Source organism: Pan paniscus, chromosome 4 (assembly GCF_029289425.2).
Source record: "Pan paniscus chromosome 4, NHGRI_mPanPan1-v2.0_pri, whole genome shotgun sequence".
In the NCBI taxonomy this organism is placed as follows: domain Eukaryota; kingdom Metazoa; phylum Chordata; class Mammalia; order Primates; family Hominidae; genus Pan; species Pan paniscus.
The window spans coordinates 60,290,915-60,310,464 of record NC_073253.2 but is presented as its reverse complement, the minus strand read 5'-3'; the positions used below and the strand labels follow the sequence as shown (position 1 = coordinate 60,310,464).

Below are 19,550 nucleotides of genomic sequence, written 5' to 3'. Positions count from 1 at the left end.
ATGGTCTGAGAGACAGTTTCTTGTGATTTCTGTTCTTTTACATTTGCTGAGGAGTGTTTTGCTTCTAATTATGTGGTCAATTTTAGAATAAGTGCGATGTGGTGCTGAGAAGAATGTATATTCTATTGATTTGGGGTGGGGAGTTCTGTAGATGCCTATTAGGTCTGCTTGGTGCAGAGCTGAGTTCAGGTCCTGGATATCCTTGTTAATTTTCTGTCTCGTTGATGTGTCTAATATTGACAGTGGTGTGTTAAAGTCTTCCAGTGTTATTGTGTGGGAGGCTAAGTCTCTCTGTAGGTCTCTAAGAACTTGCTTTATGAATCTGGGTGCTCCTGTATTGTGTGCATATACGTTTAGGATAGTTAGCTCTTCTTGTTGAATTGATCCCTTTACCATTATGTAATGCCCTTGTTTGTCTTTTTCGATCTTTGTTGGTTTAAAGTCTGTTTTATCAGAGACTAGGATTGTAACCCCTCCTTTTTTTTTCTTTCCATTTGTTTGGTAGATCTTCCTCTATCCCTTTATTTTGAGCCTATGCATGTCTTTGCCTGTGAGATGGGTCTCCTGAATTCAGCACACAAATGGGTCTTGACTCTATCCAATTTGCCAGTCTGTGTCTTTTAATTGGCTCATTTAGCCCTTTTACATTTAAGGTTAATATTGTTATGTGTGAATTTGATCCTGTCATTATGATGCTAGCTGGTTATTTTGCCTGTTAGTTGATGCAGTTTCTTCATAGCGCGGATGGTCTTCACAATTTGGCATGTTTTTGCAGTGTCTGGTACCAGTTGTTCCTTTCCATGTTTAGTGCTTCCTTCAGGAGTTCTTGTTAAGGCAGGCCTGATGGTGACAAAGATCTCTCAGCATTTGCTTGTCTGTAAAGGATTTTATTTCTCCTTCACTTATGAAGCTTAATTTGGCTGGGTATGAAATTCTGGGTTGAAAGTTCTTTTCTTTAAGAATGTTGAATATTGACCCCTACTCTCTTCTGGCTTGTAGGGTTTCTGCTGAGAGGTCTGCTGTTAGTCTGATGGGCTTCCCTTTGTGGTTAACTCGACCTTTTTCTCTGGCTGCCCTTAACATTTTTTCTTCATTACAACCTTTGTGAATCCTACGATTATGTGTCTTGGGGTCACTTTTCTTGAGGAGTCTCTTTGTGGTGTTCTCTGTATTTCCTCAATTTGAATGTTGGCCTGCCTTGCTAGGTTGGGGAAGTTCTCCTGGATAATATCCTGAAGAGTGTTTTCCAACTTGTTTCCATTCTCCCTATCACTTTCAGGTACACCAGTCAAACGTATATTTGGTCTTTTCACATAGTCGTATATTTCTTGGAGGCTTTGTTCATTTCTTTTCATTCTTTTTTCTCTAATCTTGTCTTCTTGCTTTATTTCATTAATTTCATCTTCAATCACTGATATCCTTTCTTCAGCTTGATCGATTCGGCTATTGAAGCTTGTGTATGCTTCACGAAGTTCTCTTGCTGCATTTTTCAGCTCCATCAGGTCATGTAGGTTTTTCTCTACACTGGTTGTTCTAGTTAGCAATTTGTCTAAACTTTTTTCAAGGTTCTTAGCTTCCTTGTTTTGGGTTAGAACATGCTCCTTTAGCTCGGAGGAGTTTGTTATTACCCACCTTCTAAAGCCTACTTCTGTCAATTTGTCAGACTCATTCTCCGTCCAGTTTCCTTTTCTTGCTGGTGAGGAGTTATGATCCTTTGGAGGAGAAGAGGCATTCTGGTTTTTGAATTTTCACCCTTTATGCACTGGTTTCTCCCCACCTTTGTGGTTTTATCTACCTTTGGTCTTTGATGTTGGTGACCTATGGGTGGGGTTTTGGTGTGGATGTCGTTTTTGTTGATGTTGATGGTATTCCTTTCTGTTTGTTAGTTTTCCTTCTAACAGTCAGGCCTCTCAGCTGCAGGTCAGTTGGAGTTTGCTGGAGGTCCACTCCAGACCCTGTCTGCTTGGGTATCACCAGCGAATGCTGCAGAACAGCAAATATTACTACCTGATCCTTCCTCTGGAAGCTTCGTCCCATAGGGGCACCCGCCAGATGCCAGCCAGAGTTCTCCTCTATGAGGTGTCTGTCGGCCCCTACTGGGAGGCGTCTCCTGGTCAGGCTACACGGCAGTCAGGGACCCACTTGAGGAGGCAGTCTGTACATTATCAGAGCTTGAATGCTGTGCTGGGAGAACCACTGCTGTCTTCAGAGCTGTGAGGCAGGGACGTTTAAGTCTGCTGAAGCTGTGCCCACAGCTGCCCCTTCCCCCAGGTGCTCTGTCCCAGGGGAATCTGGGATTTATTTGTAAGTCCCTGACTGGGGCTGCTTGCCTTTTGTTCGGTGATGCCCTGCCCATAGAGGTGGAATCTAGAGAGGCAGTCAGCCTTGCTGAGCTGTGATGGGATCCTCCCAGTTCGAACTTCCCAGCAGCATTGTTTACACTGTAAGGATAAAACTGCCTACTCAAGCCTCAGCAATGGCGGACTCCACTCCCACCACCAAGCTCCAGCATCCCAGGTCGATCTCAGACTGCTGCGCTAGCCATGAGAATTTCAAGCCAATGGATCTTAGCTTTCATGGGCTTCATGGGCATGGGACCTGCCAAGCCAGGCACCGATGGGAATCTCCTGGACTGCCGATTGTGAAGACCATGGGAAAAAGCACAGTATCTGGGCAGAAGTGTACCATTCCTCCAGGTACAGTCTGTCACAGCTTCCCTTGGCTAGGAAAGGGAAATTCCCCGACCCCTTGCACTTCCCTGGTAAGGCAGTGCTGTGTTCTGCTTCGGCTCGCCCTCCGTGGTCTGCACCCACTGTCCAGCCAGTCCCAGTGAGATGAACCAGGTACCTCAGTTGGAAATGCAGAAATCACCCATCTTCTGCATCAGTCTTGCTGGGAGCTGCAGACCAGAGCAGTTCCTATTTGGCCATCTTGCCAGAAAATACAGTTAATGATTTTTAAGTGTGTAATTGATGTTCTGATTGCTTTGTTACTGGGAGCCTAGATTTTACTGTCTTCCTTTATACAGCATTTAGATTTGTTTCAGCAGTCTACTACTGCTGATCAGCTTAATCCTTTTAGTGATTGATATTAAGCATTGTATGGGCAGTCATAGAGTTGCTCTTCTTCTTACGTTTAACCTTTCTTGTGTCTCAATTTAATGCCCAGAGTGTTCAGCAAAATCTTTACTCTGACTTGTTAGAACTTCTCATTACTTGTCCTACTTCACAGAGTCTCATTGTAGACAAAGACTGTGCAGATTTCTGAAACTCCTTTTTTGCTTAACTCCTCTTCAGAACTCTGCCTCAGAAATGTCATTTGACTCAGCATGTCTGAATGCCAATCCCTACCTTTTCTGCTCTGTGAGATTGCTTTGTTCTGCTTGGGATTTACCTTTCTGTACCATAGTCTGATATGTGCCCCCATGCATGAAGCTGAGACAATTATAGGACTGCATCTTGAGTTTTCCTTCTTTCAGGGAACACAGTGCTGTGCTTTCTGTTATCACGTTGTCCAATACCTGAAAACAGTTGCTTAAAATAACTTTCCTAGTTTTATTGTTTGTAAAGGCAAGAGTGGTAGTCTGATCCCATTATGGATTGCAGCAGGATCCATATACTACACTGTGACAATTCTTTTGCAACAGTGGCTTTGTTAATGAATCTTTATTTTTTAAACCAACCTTTAAAAATGTGCTCAGTTATTGATGTTCTCAATTCTCTTTATAAAACATACCTACTAACACCCTTGACATACTACATATGTGGCTTAATTAAGGCTTCATTTTAGTATATTGCCAGACTTCAGCTTTCAGTCATTGAGTCGTATGCTTTATCAAGACTCAGCGAGCTTACTTCCATACCTGTCTCTGCCAGTTATACTTGACATTGTAATTCATAATGTAATTGAGTGCTATAATCTGCTTATATGAGGACAAGAGAGTCCTTTCTGTAACAGTTCTGTTGAATACTTTGAGAAGATGATAAAGGTGAATTTCTAATGATAGTGTTCAAGACATGGAACCCCACAATATGGCGACTTGGCATATTGAATGTTTTATGAAGAAGGCAGAAGCAAAAAGGTCGCTGTGACCTTCCCCACTCCCTGTCTCTTATGAGGTCAGTTGTAAAACCTAGGAAGGATTTTTTGACCTTTCCCTGACCATACAACCTTATGTGAGAGTTGCCTTACCTATACATTGAGGAAGATAAAGGATCACAGAGAAGAATCTGAACAAAAAGCCTTGCTAAGTTTCTGCAGTCTATTACCATTAGATCACACCTCCTTTATCCTATCATATTTCTGACTACCCACTCTTCATCTAGCCTACACATAAAAACACACAGGTTTAACTCTTTTTTGGGTCTTCATTTCCGTATGAAGGCTTCTGTGTCACATAAAACTTATATTAAATAAATTTGTATGCTTTTCTCTTGTTAATCTGTCTTTTGTTTTGGGACCCTCAACCATGAACCCAAGATGAGTAGAAGAAAAGATATTTTGTCTCCTTCATACTAATAATTCCTGTCAAAGTATGTTGAGTAAGGCAATTGTAAAAAGATTGTGTGTGGTGTAAAAGGAAATCATTAAATTCTAGGCAGATTTTGGACTCAGATTATTTCACAAACATTTTTATATTCTCACTTCACATTTACAAAACTGAAACTATAAATTGTAGATGGTGTATTTTCTTGATGGTTTATGGAAAAAACACCACTTGGGATTTTGATAAATGGACCTATACTCAAAAGGCATTGCCCAAATCAGATTATTAAAAGAATACACATGTACATTCTTGCATTATAATATAATGTTTAAGGTTTGTGTATATTGCTTACTTAAGTGTTTCCCTGGTTTTACTAGTATGTTCAGGCAACTGAGCTAGGACCAGTTCTTAACAACAGAAAGGAAACTTCTGTTGCATAGTTTTTTATTCTTATGCTAAATTGACAAGGAATCCCCTTACACTTTTTTAATATGCCTTCTTGCAATCTAGTTTGACTTGCACATCATTGCCTCATGAATATTTCATTATTAAATCTGAAGCATTCAGTTTTCAATCCATTATTTTCTCTTATTTCCAGTGTCCTTTTCAGATGTAATTAAGTTCCTTTATTGCTTAAACCATTGCTTGATTTTAGGAAATTTATGTTCTGGCCCTTTGTCCTGATATTTGTTTATTTAAGAATTATTTCATCTTTAGTTCTTTACTGCCATACCTTTTGTTTTCATAACTGTTAATGTATGCTATGTGTTCTTTAGCCTTTTTAATTTATTACCAGGAGATGAAGAGTACTATTTAATTAAGAAATAATAGATTGGTTCTGTTCTGTTCTGTTCTTTCTTTGCTTCCCTTTCTTTTCCTTCCCTTCCCCCTCCTTCCTCTCCCTCTTCCCTTTTTCCTTCCCTATGGGTCTTGCTTTATTGCCCAGGCTGGTCTCAGATTTCCTGTGCTCAAACAGTTCATTTGCCTCAGCCTTCTAAGTAGCTGGGATTACAGGCATATGCCACCTTATCTGGTTTAGACTGGTTCTTTTCAAAAGGTAATGTTATATAAGTTCCAGGTACCTTAGGGCCAGACTTTTTTTTTTTTTCACCTTTTATTATAGCTTCTGAAAAGCTGCCAGGTATCCTAAGATAGGTACATGACTTGATGATTTAAAAATCTGAAAAATCTGGCTGGGTGTGGTGGCTCACACCTGTAATCCTAGCACTTTGGGAGGCCGAGGCGGGTAAATCACCTTGAGGTCAAGCGTTCCAGACCAGCCTGGCCAACATGGTGAAACCCCATCTCTACTAAAAATATAAAAATTAGCTAGGCGAGGTGGCAGGCACCTGTAATCCCAGCTACTTGGAAGGCTGAGGTGGGAGAATTGCTTGAAGCCAGGAGGCGGTGGTTGCAGTGAGCTGAGATCACGCCATTGCACTCCAGACTGGGCAACAGAGCAAAAACTCTGTTAAATAAATAAATAAATAAATAAATAACCAACCAACCATAAAATCCATCCAGATATGGTGGCTCATGCCTGTAATCCCAGCTACTCAGCAGGCTGAGGCGGGTGGATTGCTGGAGTTCGAGACCAGCCTAGGCAACATGGTGAAACCCCATCTCTACAAAAAAAAAAAAAAAAATGCAAAAAATTAGCCAGGCAGGGAGGCATTTGCCTGTAGTCTTAGCTACTCAGGAGGCTGAGGTGTTATGATCACCTGAGCCCAGAAACTCAAGGTTGCAGTAAGCTATGATCATGCCACTGCACCCTAACCTGGGTGATGGAGTGAGATCCTTTCTCAAAATAAATAAATAAGTAAAAATAAAAAAGAATCCTGAAGTATTGGGTTAAAAAGCAAATCCATTAAGCTGCCAAAAAGTTGAAATTATTAAATGTTATACTTTTGTAATTCTAAGTATTTAAAAATGTATTAGTTTAATAATTTTCAGAATGCTTCTGTTAAACATACTGGTTTTCATCTAGGCATTGATCCTTCATTTCTTCGTTAAGCATATTTTTCAACGATTTCAGTTGTTCCAAAGTTTGAACTTAGAAAACAAAGATTTTTAAGTTTTCCTTATAAAAATGCAAAAAGGTGTTCTAATAGATTTTTCTTATTTGGGGGAAAAATTGTATTTTATATCATTTTTCTAAAATTGCATTTCATCATAAAATAGTTTCTTAGTAGACTTGATTTGGTTATGTCATATGTCAAATCATATACTACTATTAGGGAGAAAATCTTTTGAATACCCATTGCAAAGTTTATGGCTGACACTGCTATAACAAAAGACAGATTAACAAGAAAAAAATGTAACAAATGTTTTACTTATTATTTATTTTTTAAAGAGATGGGGTCTCACTGTGTGGCCCTGACTGGTCTCAAACTCCTGGTTTCAAGCAGTCCTCCCACTTCAGCCTCCCTAGGAGCTGGTATTACAGATGCATGCCACTGTATCCAGCTAACAGATTTTTTAAAAAACCAGTTTTACAGGCAGTGGCAGTCTGATAGATTTTCCTGGTTTGCAGTCTGAATGTCACAAAGGTTGTCTACACATGAGTTGTGATTTCTCTGAAGTTTCTATCAATTTATCCAGCCACAGTTTGTAAGACTTCAGGAAAAGGGAAATTTTAATTTCAGTAATTCCAAGTCAAAGAAACTTGGGAGAAAATTGGAAATATTAGTTTGGAGAGCTGTAGCTAGATATTAGAAGAAACCAGAAGAATTCAGGATTCATTTCAGTTTGTAGGTAAATAACAAAACTTCAAAAACAATGTGCTGGGATCTAATAATAGGTGCACTATAGTTTTCTTCTAAAATGTAATTTTTCTTTCTACAGTCATTCTCATTTTTATCAAAGATAATCAAACTAATTTGTTTGCAAAACAAGTTTAATCTTATTAAACTTAGTGATATGGTTCGGATCTGTGTTCTTACCAAATCTGACGTGGAGATGTAATCCCCGACATTGGAGGTGGAGCCTGTTGGGAGGTAATTGGATCATCATGGTGGTCCTTCTCGAATAGGTTAGCACCATCCTGTCTGTGCTGTTCTTGTAATAGTAAATGAGTTATCATGAGATCTGGTTTTTTAAAAGTATGTCGCATCTGCCCCCTTCTCTCTTCCTTCTGCTCCAGCCACGTAAAGATGCCTGCTCTGGCTTTGCTGTAAAAAGTAAAAGCTCTCTGAGGCCTCCCCAGCCATGCTTCTTGTACAGCCTGCCAAACTGTGAGCCAATTAAACCTCTTTTCTTTATAAAATACCCAGTTTCAGGTATTACTTTAGCCAATTAAACCTCTTTTCTTTATAAAATACCCAGTTTCAGGTATTACTTTACAGCAATGTGAGAACAGGCTAATACACTTAACCTGATTATTTACATTATGTGCAGCATAGGCTCTTTTTAAGTCTGCTTTGCTGGAACTTTTCATAAGGAGTCTCAGATTGGATTTGTAAAAGCCTCTCGAGACTAGAAGGCCAAGCCAAGGACTCTTCATAAGACTTTGCATTTGTAGAGATTAGGTGAATTCCTGTTTGAGGTCCCCAAGTATCCTGAGGTTCCTGGGCCTTCCAAGAAGTAGCATTCCTTACTCACCTAGCTGTAAGGCAACCATACAACCAGGTATTCAAGTTACCAGGCCAGTTTTTTACCCCTAAGGGGCTTTTATTGGCTCCATAAAGTCAAACTTAGTTTCTTAAAGTTATTTGGTTGTATTTGAAAATAAGACATTCTAGTCAAAGCCTTGGTAATATAAGCAGTAAATACACAATTTCCTGTTACAAGAACAGATTCTTCCTGAACTTGTACAAGTAACTATATTGTATAAAAATAAGAATACTTGCTTATAGTTCCTGGATTCTAGAAGGATTATGCAGGGGGAGAATTTTTCCATTTTTGTTTATAAAAGTATACTTTGCCAAATTGCTGTAAGCTGTATAGATAGCTTAAAAGAAAAGAAAAAAGAATTTCCTTAAATCTGGAAAACAAAACATTAAAGACCCACAATGTTTCAAACAACAACAACAAAAATATCCTCATTAGTTCATTCACCCTCATGTAATTCTTGTTCTGCTTGATTTTGATGAACAGTTTCACAAACCCATTAGTTTCTTCATTCGAGTTCTGGAAATTCTTATGCAGTCCAATGGTATAATCTGAAGGTTACCAGAAATCTGTGTTACAGAGTACTTGTCAGTCTTTTTCATTAATCCCCTTGAAGATGAGGCAACTTAGACTATTGCTCACTGCAAACACTTTGAGAGAAGAATCAAAATATATAGTAACTGTCGTATGAATGACAGAAGATTTAAAATGGCCGTGGTTAAAACTCTGATGAGCGTTCATTATTATAATGATGCAGTTGGCAAGGAAGTTCGGCAGTTTTTTGGTATACAAAATGTTAACATACTAGCCAGAATTATGACTGATAGCATTACACCAGAACATATCAGAATTTTTGAAATGTCAATTTATGGAACACTCATTAATAATATACTCATAGATAATAATTTTGAGAAGTCTAAACATCACTTATTATTTGACAGTTCTTCCCATATAATTTAACTTATCAAATGAGCCTAATTAATATCTCCAACAGATTGAGAGACAAATCCTTTGAGACTTTCCAGGGACCCTCTGGAAAGTTCCAAAATCAGAGGTTTAAAAGACATAGTTTAGAATTTTACTTTAAGAAGTAAAAAATGTCAAAAGGTTTAAAGCATTTGATTAAATAGGCCCATAGGGCACTGTGAAACATTACCAAAGTGACAAAAGATTTTAAAGGCAAACACAGAAAACTACATAGTTACAAATATGTGGAGCTAAATAATGAGAACAAATGGACACAAAGAGGGGAACAACAGACACTGGGGCCTACTTGAGGTAGGAGGGTGGGAGAAGGTAGAGGATTAGAAAAAAATAACTATCAGGTACTATGCTTAGTACCTGGGTGATGAAATAATTGTCCACCAGACTCCCATGATATGAGTTTACCTATATAACAAACTTGCACTTGTATCCCTGAATCTAAAATAAAAGTTAAAAAAAAATTATCTTGATAAAACACAAAATCTTTGTTTATTTGGCCAGTTACTTAACAGATAAAGGAAAACCTTCACTTTCTTAAACCGGTACTCCAGGAAAACTTTGTCATTTTAACAGAGAAGACCAAATTTCTAGTTTTGCATCAGTGTACTATTAATACTATAGCTATAGCTAATGTTAATAAAACTATGTAAATGAATTCATTCAGTCTCAGCCATCTTTGACCACATGAGATAAGATTTTTTCCCCCAAGATTCCTTTTCCATAAGCCTTTTTTAGTCTTGAAACAAATATCCAACTGCTTTTTCTTCCTGCTTTTTTCTCTTATTCTGGCAAACCAGTTATTTTACTTTAGCACAGAATTAATTTACTCTCTTTTTTCCCATAATGGAAAATATATCCTCATGCTTTAGAACTTCTCTTACCAAAAAATACATCCTTTATTGCATTTTTTTGTATAAAAGTTGTTTCTCTTCACCCTTCTTAATTTCTTGTAGCTTAAACTATATATATATATTAGAATTTTAATACTTAGCAATTGTGAATTGTCATGTAATAATATTCTGTAGATTAATACTATTATGATTTCTAGAAACATGCTTCCTTATAGTACAATTTCTCATTTTTATTAACAGACCAAATATGTTTAGCTACTCTATAGTGTATAAAAGTAATATTCCAAAAGTATATAAATTCAAATTTATGTTCAGCAATTAATGTTTCAGCATTTTATTTTACTAAGAAATGACCTAGACATTTAATGAATATCTGTTACTTAATCTTACTTAAGTATAACTTTAAGGTTGCAAGTTACCAAAAAGATTTTGGAACCTCTTTTTAAGTTGACATCTTGTATAAAATGTTATTATTGAAGAGTTCACTTACAAATTTTTACTCCAGTTATATTTATTTAACTTGTTCTCAACAATTATACTTAAACTGCTCATGACAACTTCTTGAGACATTAAACAAAGCTAAGCATCATTTTATTTTTCTTGTTGAAAAATCAGGCAGTTATAAAAAATATCACAGAAGCAAAGAAACTAAAAAGTTAAACTTTGTTTAAACTTGTTTCTTCCTCTCTCTTTTTTTCTTTTGATAACAGTTATCTCCCTGAAGTTTGTATTTCTAAAAGATAACTATTGAATTCAAGAAAAGACAGGTAGGAAATTTACATCTCAAAGGCATAGAAAAAGAATGTAAGTTTTTTCCAGGGAGGAGTTTTATAACATATTTGCCTATTATCAAATATTTTTCTTATGGAGGCTGTGGACGAAATTTTTAGGTGAGTGAGTGACTGAGGAAACATCTAGCAGTTGTCTTTCCCCAGAGTCCATCTAAGTGAACAAAACATCCATTTCTGTTTTCAGATAGTTTTTTTTTTTTCCTCTTCTCAGCATTACATGGTTGCTTTTGGGAGACCTTGAATCCCTTGAGAGTAGGGGTACTTAAAGTTCAAATTACTGAGGGGCTGAAGTGGAAAGTGAAGGATTCTGGCAGGGGTAGACGGAAGGATGGCAAAGTAGGAACTTGAAGGGGAACATATCAAGATTCAAAGTTACTTTATGGAATATCAAAAGGGGGAAAGGGGAGCAGAAGAAAATGGAAGAAAAAGGTCCAGAAGGAAGAGGAAGGAGCCAGTGTGGGCAGTATCTTGGTCCATTTGTGTTGCTGTAAAGGAATACCTGAGACTGGATAATTTATAAAGAAAAGAAATATATTTGGTTTATGGTTCTGTAGGCTGTGCAAGAAGCATGGTGCCATCATATGCTTCTGATGAGGCCTTCTGGCTGATTCTACTCATGGCAGAAGGTGAAGGTGAACCGGCTTGTGCAGAGATTACATGGTGATAGAGGAGGCAAGAGAGAGAGAATGTGTCAGGCTCTTTTAAACAACCAGCTCTTGGAGGAACTCTTGCAGAAACTAATAGAGCAAGAACTCACCCATTACCACAAGGACAGCACCAGACCATTTGTGAGGGATCTGCTCCAATGACCCAAACACCTCCCGTTAGGCCCCACTTCCAACATTGGGGATCAAATTTTAACATGAAATTTGGAGGAGACAGCCCTTTCCAAAGATAGGCAAAAAGAAAGAAAAGACTTTGTTGCTATAGTGGTTATCGATCTCCAGTTTCCCATGGAATATGGCATGCCTGTAATCACACACACATTAATCTGTGACATTAACCATATGACTGACCAGCTAAGGTTGAGATGACAGAATCCCCTTAAAGACCGGGACCTTTATTACAAACTTCCCTGGGAGCTGGTGTGGTTGGACAGAGAATGTCCTTTAAAAAAATGTTTGTTATTTTCTTGAGGACAGAGATCATGTTTTCACTGTTGCTCATTGTGTTCAGTGTCTAATATGTAGTAAGTGCTAAAAAATACGTTGAATAAATGAGAAACATTCTTTTTGTTGCCGAAGGTAACCACTTCACATATGTTATTTAGTACTCATTTTGGTATAGCAAACTGATTTTATACATGATGAAAAAGGAGTCTATTAATTCGCCCAAAGTTGAGAACTGGGATTCCAACCCAGTTTTGACTCAGCCCTTTGCTTTTAGCCAAGGCTTTCCTGCTCAGAAGGATCTAGGAGTGGTAAAAATAGTTTGTGAGATTGAAAAACATGTCTCTAATTATTAGTTTTGTACTCCTTGTATGATTAGTAGCATCATTTGCATGAACTATTTCTATCATATTATCCACAGCAGTTCATTCAAACTACACTTTTGGCTCAATGATAGTTTTGCCCAGTATGCAAAATATAACAGATGTCACATTCCAACACTTGATTCATTGCCTGGTTGGACTCCAACATCAATTTGTTACTTTAACAAACAAACAAAAGTTGGTTCTAATGGCACAACTCAAATTTATTTTTATGTTTTTTATTGTATCTGAATCTATATGGCCCCTAAGCTTTTAGAAGTGTTTAAGTTCTTCCACAGTAAGTAAATAGATATGATAATGCTATCTGCCAACTCTTTATATTTTTTAAACTGTAAAATTTATTTTGTAAAATGTCCTTATTTATGAAACCTTTAATGAGTTTCTTGCTTTAAGTATCTGTGGGTTACTTGAAAGAAAGTTTTTATTACAGGTCTAAGACTTGCTTTTCTTTGAACATCTTTTATGGTTGAAATAGAATATAAACTCAGTCATCAAATTTAGATTAGTTTTAGCTGTAAATAACTAATAGTCTGCGGTAGAACAAGTTTCTATAAACAGTATTTTTAATGTTTCAATATGTGCTCTACTAAAACTTTTCAGCATTGATCCATACTAACATGCAATTTAGTGAACTTACTAGGAAAAGCATGATAAAAGTTTTGGCTTTTCTGGGCGTACTGAGAGATCTAGCAAAAATGAATCCCAAAGTGCAAAAACCTTACATTTATTTCTCTTTATGACAAGTGTAAACTGTTAAGGTTAAGTGGGTGGGGCAACCGGAAGTAATTACTAAGGCCAGTGGCATTTTTGTGGTTTAATAAAGGCAGAAGCTAATTATTCAGTTTTTATTTAAGTGAAATGGTGCCAAAAAGGAGGTTGCTGTGGAGCAGCTGCACTCCTTCAGTGTTGCCCTAATTTACCAAAGACACAACTGTCACAAACAAAACTTTTAAACTTGATATATAGCCACAAAAGTAAGGAGGCTTTTGTTTGGAGTGCATGCAGAAGAACTCCTTTATACAAATCAACCGGCAGATGACGGACAATGATGAAAATTTGATTCTTTGAAGTCATAATAGTCATTGAAATGTGTGAAATTCTGGTATTGAAAAGAGAGCGGCCAGCAAGACTCTAAATCCTGGGTGGTTGCAAGAAGCTTGCTGGGAGGTTTTTCTGCATTTTGACACCAACTTCCCATTGCTTGTTCCCTGCTTCCTTTGTTAAAGAAAAAAAAAGTTGAAATCACAGAAGATAAATGGAGACAGTTGATAACCGAATCATACAGTTTTAATATGGAAAACTAGTATTTTATCATGGAAATTGGTATTTGAAAGAATAAAGTTCATATACATATACTGGTACATTCATAGTGATTTTTTAAATTTTCTCTTCATTTATGTAGACTTGTGAAATGGCAGGTCAGCTATCATCTCCTCCAAAATTTAAAATTGTTGAAGATATGGTGTTGAAAGAATGAACTTTGGAATTATGACATGCATCTTTCCAATAGCAAATTTTGACTTGAATGCCCTTAATCTGTGAATTATCATTGACTTGTTATCATTTATTAAAATAGCATATTGCACATAAGGTTGTATTTCTGAAACTTTATTAGGATAATGACATTAATAATGGAAACATAGGTTTCATACTTGACCCAACTATTCAACAATTAAGTTTTAAAATTCAGTAAATCTGTGTATATTACTTATAGAGTAGCTTGTTTTATTAGAATTTACAGATAATTATTAACTGGTGAGTCTTGAGGTTCTTCAGGTGCCAGCTTGAAGGCTTTTCATACCTATGTGATTTAGTTTTTTGAATTATTATTTATAAATTATTTATCTCTATTTTACCAGTAAAATAAGAAATTTGTAAAAGGCAATAGTGACATCTTTCTCCAAAGCATTTCTAGCTTTTCTAAATAGGTTTCAAAAACTCACAGGTGATCCATATTGCCATACAAAAGTAGAAATCCATAAAGAATACAATTAGTTCAATATAATTTAAATAGTTTGCAGATTTTAAATTTTTTTGTGAAAGTTAGATCTCAGGTAGCTCCGTGTGAATTTAGAGGGAACCACACAAAGCGTTGAAGACACAAGTAGAGTTCAGCATAGCGCCTCATAGTTCTTTTCAAGTGTTACATTGTTTTAATGGAATCTTGGAGTGGGAGCTTTAGCCCATTGAAATGCGCTTAAAGAACAGGTTCTTCTGTCACTAGCCGAAGCTGTGTGGATGAAATGATAACAATAGGGTGTCGTGATGCATTTTTAAAGTGTGAGAAATCAGGTTGTCTAGACTGAGAGTGTGCCTACAGGGACTAGGAATTTTAGAGCCTCTGTGCCCTTTAGGTGTCAAGTATATGAGAGATGCCAAGCCTCTTTATTCTGTCTTTGGCAGCAGCTCAATTGGGCTGTAGTACCTTACATGTCTTCTGCATGCAAAAACTGATTCTGTGTCATGACAACTTGGGTTCCCAAAATCAGAAACCCACTTGTTCAAATGCCAACTTTAAATTAGGGGAAGATACCAATAAATAATTGCCGTAATTCAAGAAGACATGGAAGATTGGTAGTTATGAGTTCAAAATATAAATAGCTTAGCAACATTGTGTAGACACTTTTTAAAAAAGGTTTTCTATATACTGTCCTTTCTACTTTGTAGCTCAAATACTGTTTTATAGTATAAATCAAGAAATACTATTTCAATTTTTTTCAAAACTTGAAAAAGTTTAAAATCTTAAGTTTTTTAATCACTTTGGCATATATGCAACACAGTATAGAAGTAAGTAAAGTAAAAGTGTTTCCTCTAATCTTCCTGAGGTAACCAGTGTTAAGAGTTTAATGTGTTTCCTTTCATATAGTTTTAAAAATAGACATAACTTACAGCTCCAGCTTTTATGAGCTCAGCCCAGAACAGAGGGGATGCTTTGGAATTTGGAAAAGATGCCCCACCCCATAATTCTATAACATGCTTATAGTGTTTGTTTATACCCAGCTTAAGCTGTAGCTGAGGAAACGAGACAGATTAAAGATATATAATATTAAATAATAAACTACTATGGCAGATTGCAAGTATTACAGTGAATTCAAAGGAGGAATTAAACATTGTGGACTTCCCAGGAGTTGAGCCACTTTAAGCTCTTAAATAGAGAATATATGCTTCAGGAAGTCATTAAATATAATAATACTTAAACTTTTTTTGAAGTTGAACCTGAATATTAGAAATTACCAATTAAAGTATTTCACACCTTTAAAAATTATGTGCCAGCTTCACTCATTTTTACTTTAAACTAGATGTAGGGAAACTTTAAAAATAAGTAAATGTAGGCACATATTAGAAGTGCATATTTGTGTAAATATTTATATGGATAATTTTGATAGTTTCTGTAAACAAGCTGTGACAAAGTAGCCACACCTAATTATTGACGCAGGTGGAAAGGTATTGTGTTAAATAGAGGATTGGTTGCCAACTAAAATAACTTTAAAGAATTGGTTTTTAATCTTGTGGATAGAGATAATAGTCAAGTCAGAAATGTGTTTCGTGTTTTTCCCACTAGTACGTACTAGCTAAGAATACTTACCAGCTAAGTATTCTTGCAAGTTATTTGGTTCATAGCATTGATAGATTGAAACTACAAATAAACATTAGTCTTCATTAGGGTGTGTATTATAATGACATAAAAATTCACAGACGTTTTCTAGTTTTCACAAATTTGGTATAATCATTTTTATATTAACTCTTGTTTTTACCAAGTTATCCAAAATTTACGTTAGTAAGTGAACCATGATTTTAAAATGCTTCATTAATAAGCATATGGTTGACCCCAATGTGATTTACTTTGATCAAATAAAGTATTTTACCATTACTAAATGGAGATTTAACCCATTTATGTCTGAGGTTGCAATTTTTAGAATTTTTGCAATCAGACCTTGGCAATGGCCTTGAGCAGTAGGATATAAATAACTCCCACATGCTTAGCGTTCCAATAATGGAACACTAGGAATAAATAAGTTTTAAACTCTGAATTACTTTACTAATTTGTGTCCTGACTGCTACTATGTTTTGATAAATGTATCTACTCTGGGGCATCAAAATTCTGTGCATTTTCAAAATGAGCATTTGTTACTGGATAAAATTATAGAAAAATCGAGTTAAAGTTACCATTGTTTTCATCTCACATTTTGGCAAAAATTATGCCACTTTTTGGGATTACTTTTGCAGAATGTGTTTGATTGTATCATTCTCTCTATAGTAGGTTTCACCAAAGGGAGATACATCACAATGCTAATTAAAGTTGTTAAATTTACAACTTTACAAAAAGGTTCAGGTTTCCCTCTCAAGGTAATGCCTTGTGGGTAAGCAATTTGACACAGAAATTATAAGTAACAGATTGTCTTCTATTTAAGATTTAAATAAACATGCAAATAAGGATTTACTTTTTATATCCCCTTTTCATATTTCCTTTGTATTTTTTCTCCTCTGACTAGTTCGCACTTGCTCACAAAGTAAGAGCATTGTTGACTACAGGCTCTTCTGCGAGCAAACAGTCTCTTCAGAAAATACCAATGCTTTGTTGGACAGAAGGGCGTAAATTTTTTTTACGATCATTTTCCACTGTCTCCACTACGTTCCCCTAAATAAACCATTTACAGGTATCTAAATAGTAATTTATGTTGTAAAGTATCAGAATGGTAGTGAAATAAGCCAGAAAATTTATCTCAATTTATGAACAAATCTGAATAGAGTTGCATGAATATAGGAAACAACAAAAGTACATTAGTGAGTATGTAGGCTGTTTGAAACGTGTTTTTTTTTTTCTTGTTTTTCTGTAGGATATCACTACTTTAACTGGCGTTCCAGAAGAGCATATAAAAACTAGAAAAGTCAGGATCTTTGTTCCTGCTCGCAATAACATGCAGTCTGGAGTAAACAACACAAAGAAATGGAAGATGGAGTTTGATACCAGGGAGCGATGGGAAAATCCTTTGATGGGTTGGGCATCAACGTGAGTACTTTATTTTAATGTGAATATTGTCAGCTATCTTTTTCTATGTAGATCTTTCTTCTAAATATGATTTTCAAACTCTTTTATGTACAATATGCTTATGACAGTACTTTTTGACGCTGTTAAGTACCACTGTGCTCAAAGATACACATTATATATTTAGATATTCAGATAAGTGTGGCTTAGCACAATAAACTATGACATAGTCTTTTTCAGAGTACTACTTATTAGATAAAAATGACTGAATTTCAGAGCACTGTTTTGGAACTCAAAGCTATGTATACAGCAGTCCCCCCTTATCTGCAGTTTTGCTTTCTACGGTTTCAGTTATCCGATGGACAGTACAATAAGATATTTCGAGACACAGAGAGACTGCCCTTAATATAACTTTTCTTACAGTATGTAAGTGTTACAATTGTTCAATTTTATTACAACTTATTGTTAATTTCTTACTATGCCTAATTTATAAGTTAATCATAGGTCTATGTGTTTAGGAAAATATAGGATTTGATACTATTCGTGGTTTTAAGCATCCACTAGGGGTTTTGGAACTTGTCCCCCCTCAGATAAGGGGGAATACTGTTTTATCCAAGATACTGTAAGAATGGTGTTTATAATATAGTGACACTTTAACTTGTTTTAAAATTACAATAAACTTCTTTGTAATATATATTATATATATATATCTTTTTTCTTTGTAAGGGGGGTAGGAACTAGGTCAATTTAGAAATTAGCTAACTTGAGAGAAACTTATAAGTTCCTGAGATATTGTGATTAATAATAAATAATAATAAATTACTTTTAATTTTTATTTATTATTTTCTTTAGAGATGGGGTCTTGCCCCCTTGCCCAGGCTGGAGTGCAGTGATGTGATCCTAGCTCACTGCAGCCCTGAACTCCGGGATGATCAAGCGGTCCTCCCACCTTAATCCCCCAAGTAGCTGGGAATATAGGTGCATGCCACAGCACCTGGCCAATTTTTTTTTATCTTTTTGTAGAAATGGAGTCTCACTTTGTTGCCCGGGCTGGTCTCGAACTCCAGGCTTCAAGCGATCCACCCACCTCAGCCTCGAAAGTACTGAGATTACAGGTGTGAGCCACCATGCCTGGCCATTAAGTTGCTCTTTAACAGTGTATTGGAATAAATTCTTGTGGTACTAATGAAGTCAGTGACCTAATTCTCCATAATGGAATGGGGCCCAAATGTTAAGTAGGAGGGCTGATTCTAGTTAAATTAAAAAGCTGTCATTAGAGAAAACATTAGGCAGATAAGCTAGAAAATTGTCATTCGTATTGAAACTCTTAGAACATTATGTCCGGTCTCCAGTTGAAGGTAGTTATAAACTTAAATTAGAAAATGTAGACTGTCTTGTTTTAGAAAAGTATAATATTCAACATCATTTCCTGTTGATTACTTGGGAGACTTTTTTTAGAAAACATCTGTCATGTTGCAGTTTAAATAGAATTATATTTTATTAGGCAAATGATATATAGGCACAATTTTTTAATTTTTTTCTTATGTTGCAGTTTAATTAATTTATTAAAATGAGAAAAAAGTCAATACAAATTCAATTAGAACATCACAAAAATACAAATGTACTTCCACAGATCTACAAATTTGTTATAAGATTAGTTATAATTCAGTGTGTCATAAAATTAAGAGAACCAAAATGAAACACTTTGCTAAGAATATTCTGCTTTATCAAACCACCTAGGTAGAGTCTTGAGCACTCACTGGTAATAAAGCTGAGAAATACATACTTACCCAACTTAGTCTTTGGAGTGAATCTGTATATGTGAGATGAGCCGCCATGTCATGGTTATAAGGAAGGGATGGAATCGGCTCATGTCCCTCAAAGCCCATAATTGTCATGTCTCCTGTAGTAGTAGTACAAGACCTGGCCTGGAAATTGTTAGAAAGGGGAACTACCACACGGAAAACTGAATCTACCCAGTTTCTGGAAAACAACAGATGGAGGAACATTTGGCTTCCAAACTTTTTCATATGTAAGATAATTTTCCTAAGTAATCTTGCTCTAATGGGTTGTATATTCTCAGTACTTGTCAAGAAAACAGAAGTCTCCCATTAACTCTAGCTTCAAAGAATAAATACCAGGTCAGATTTCCCAATGCACCTTATTGTTTCAAGAGATTCCTGGTGGTGCCTGCATCTGTAAGAATGGTCATATACAGACAAAATCAGTGGTTCTCAACTGAGGGTGCTTTTGTATCCTTAAAACATTTGCCAGTGTGTGGAGACATTCCTGGTTGTAATAAGTGGTGGCTTCTGCTGACATCTAGTTAATAATGGCAATACTATGAGAC

The 19,550-nt window shown here is 36.1% G+C and overlaps 1 protein-coding gene across 4 annotated transcripts in view; it reads left to right on the top strand.

Moving 5' to 3' along the window:
• NDUFS4 (NADH:ubiquinone oxidoreductase subunit S4) overlaps window positions 1-19,550 on the top strand; it is a 122,642-nt gene that overhangs the window by 68,198 nt on the left and 34,894 nt on the right. For 2 of the 4 annotated variants that reach the window (XM_055112390.1, XM_055112391.2), the window contains exons 3-4: window positions 17,052-17,224; window positions 18,224-18,315. In XM_055112390.1, the coding sequence (XP_054968365.1) occupies window positions 17,052-17,224; window positions 18,224-18,315 (265 nt within the window). The remainder of the gene's footprint in view (window positions 1-17,051; window positions 17,225-18,223; window positions 18,316-19,550) is intronic. The other 2 variants (XM_057302301.1, XM_003827354.5) reach the window with 1 other exon arrangement.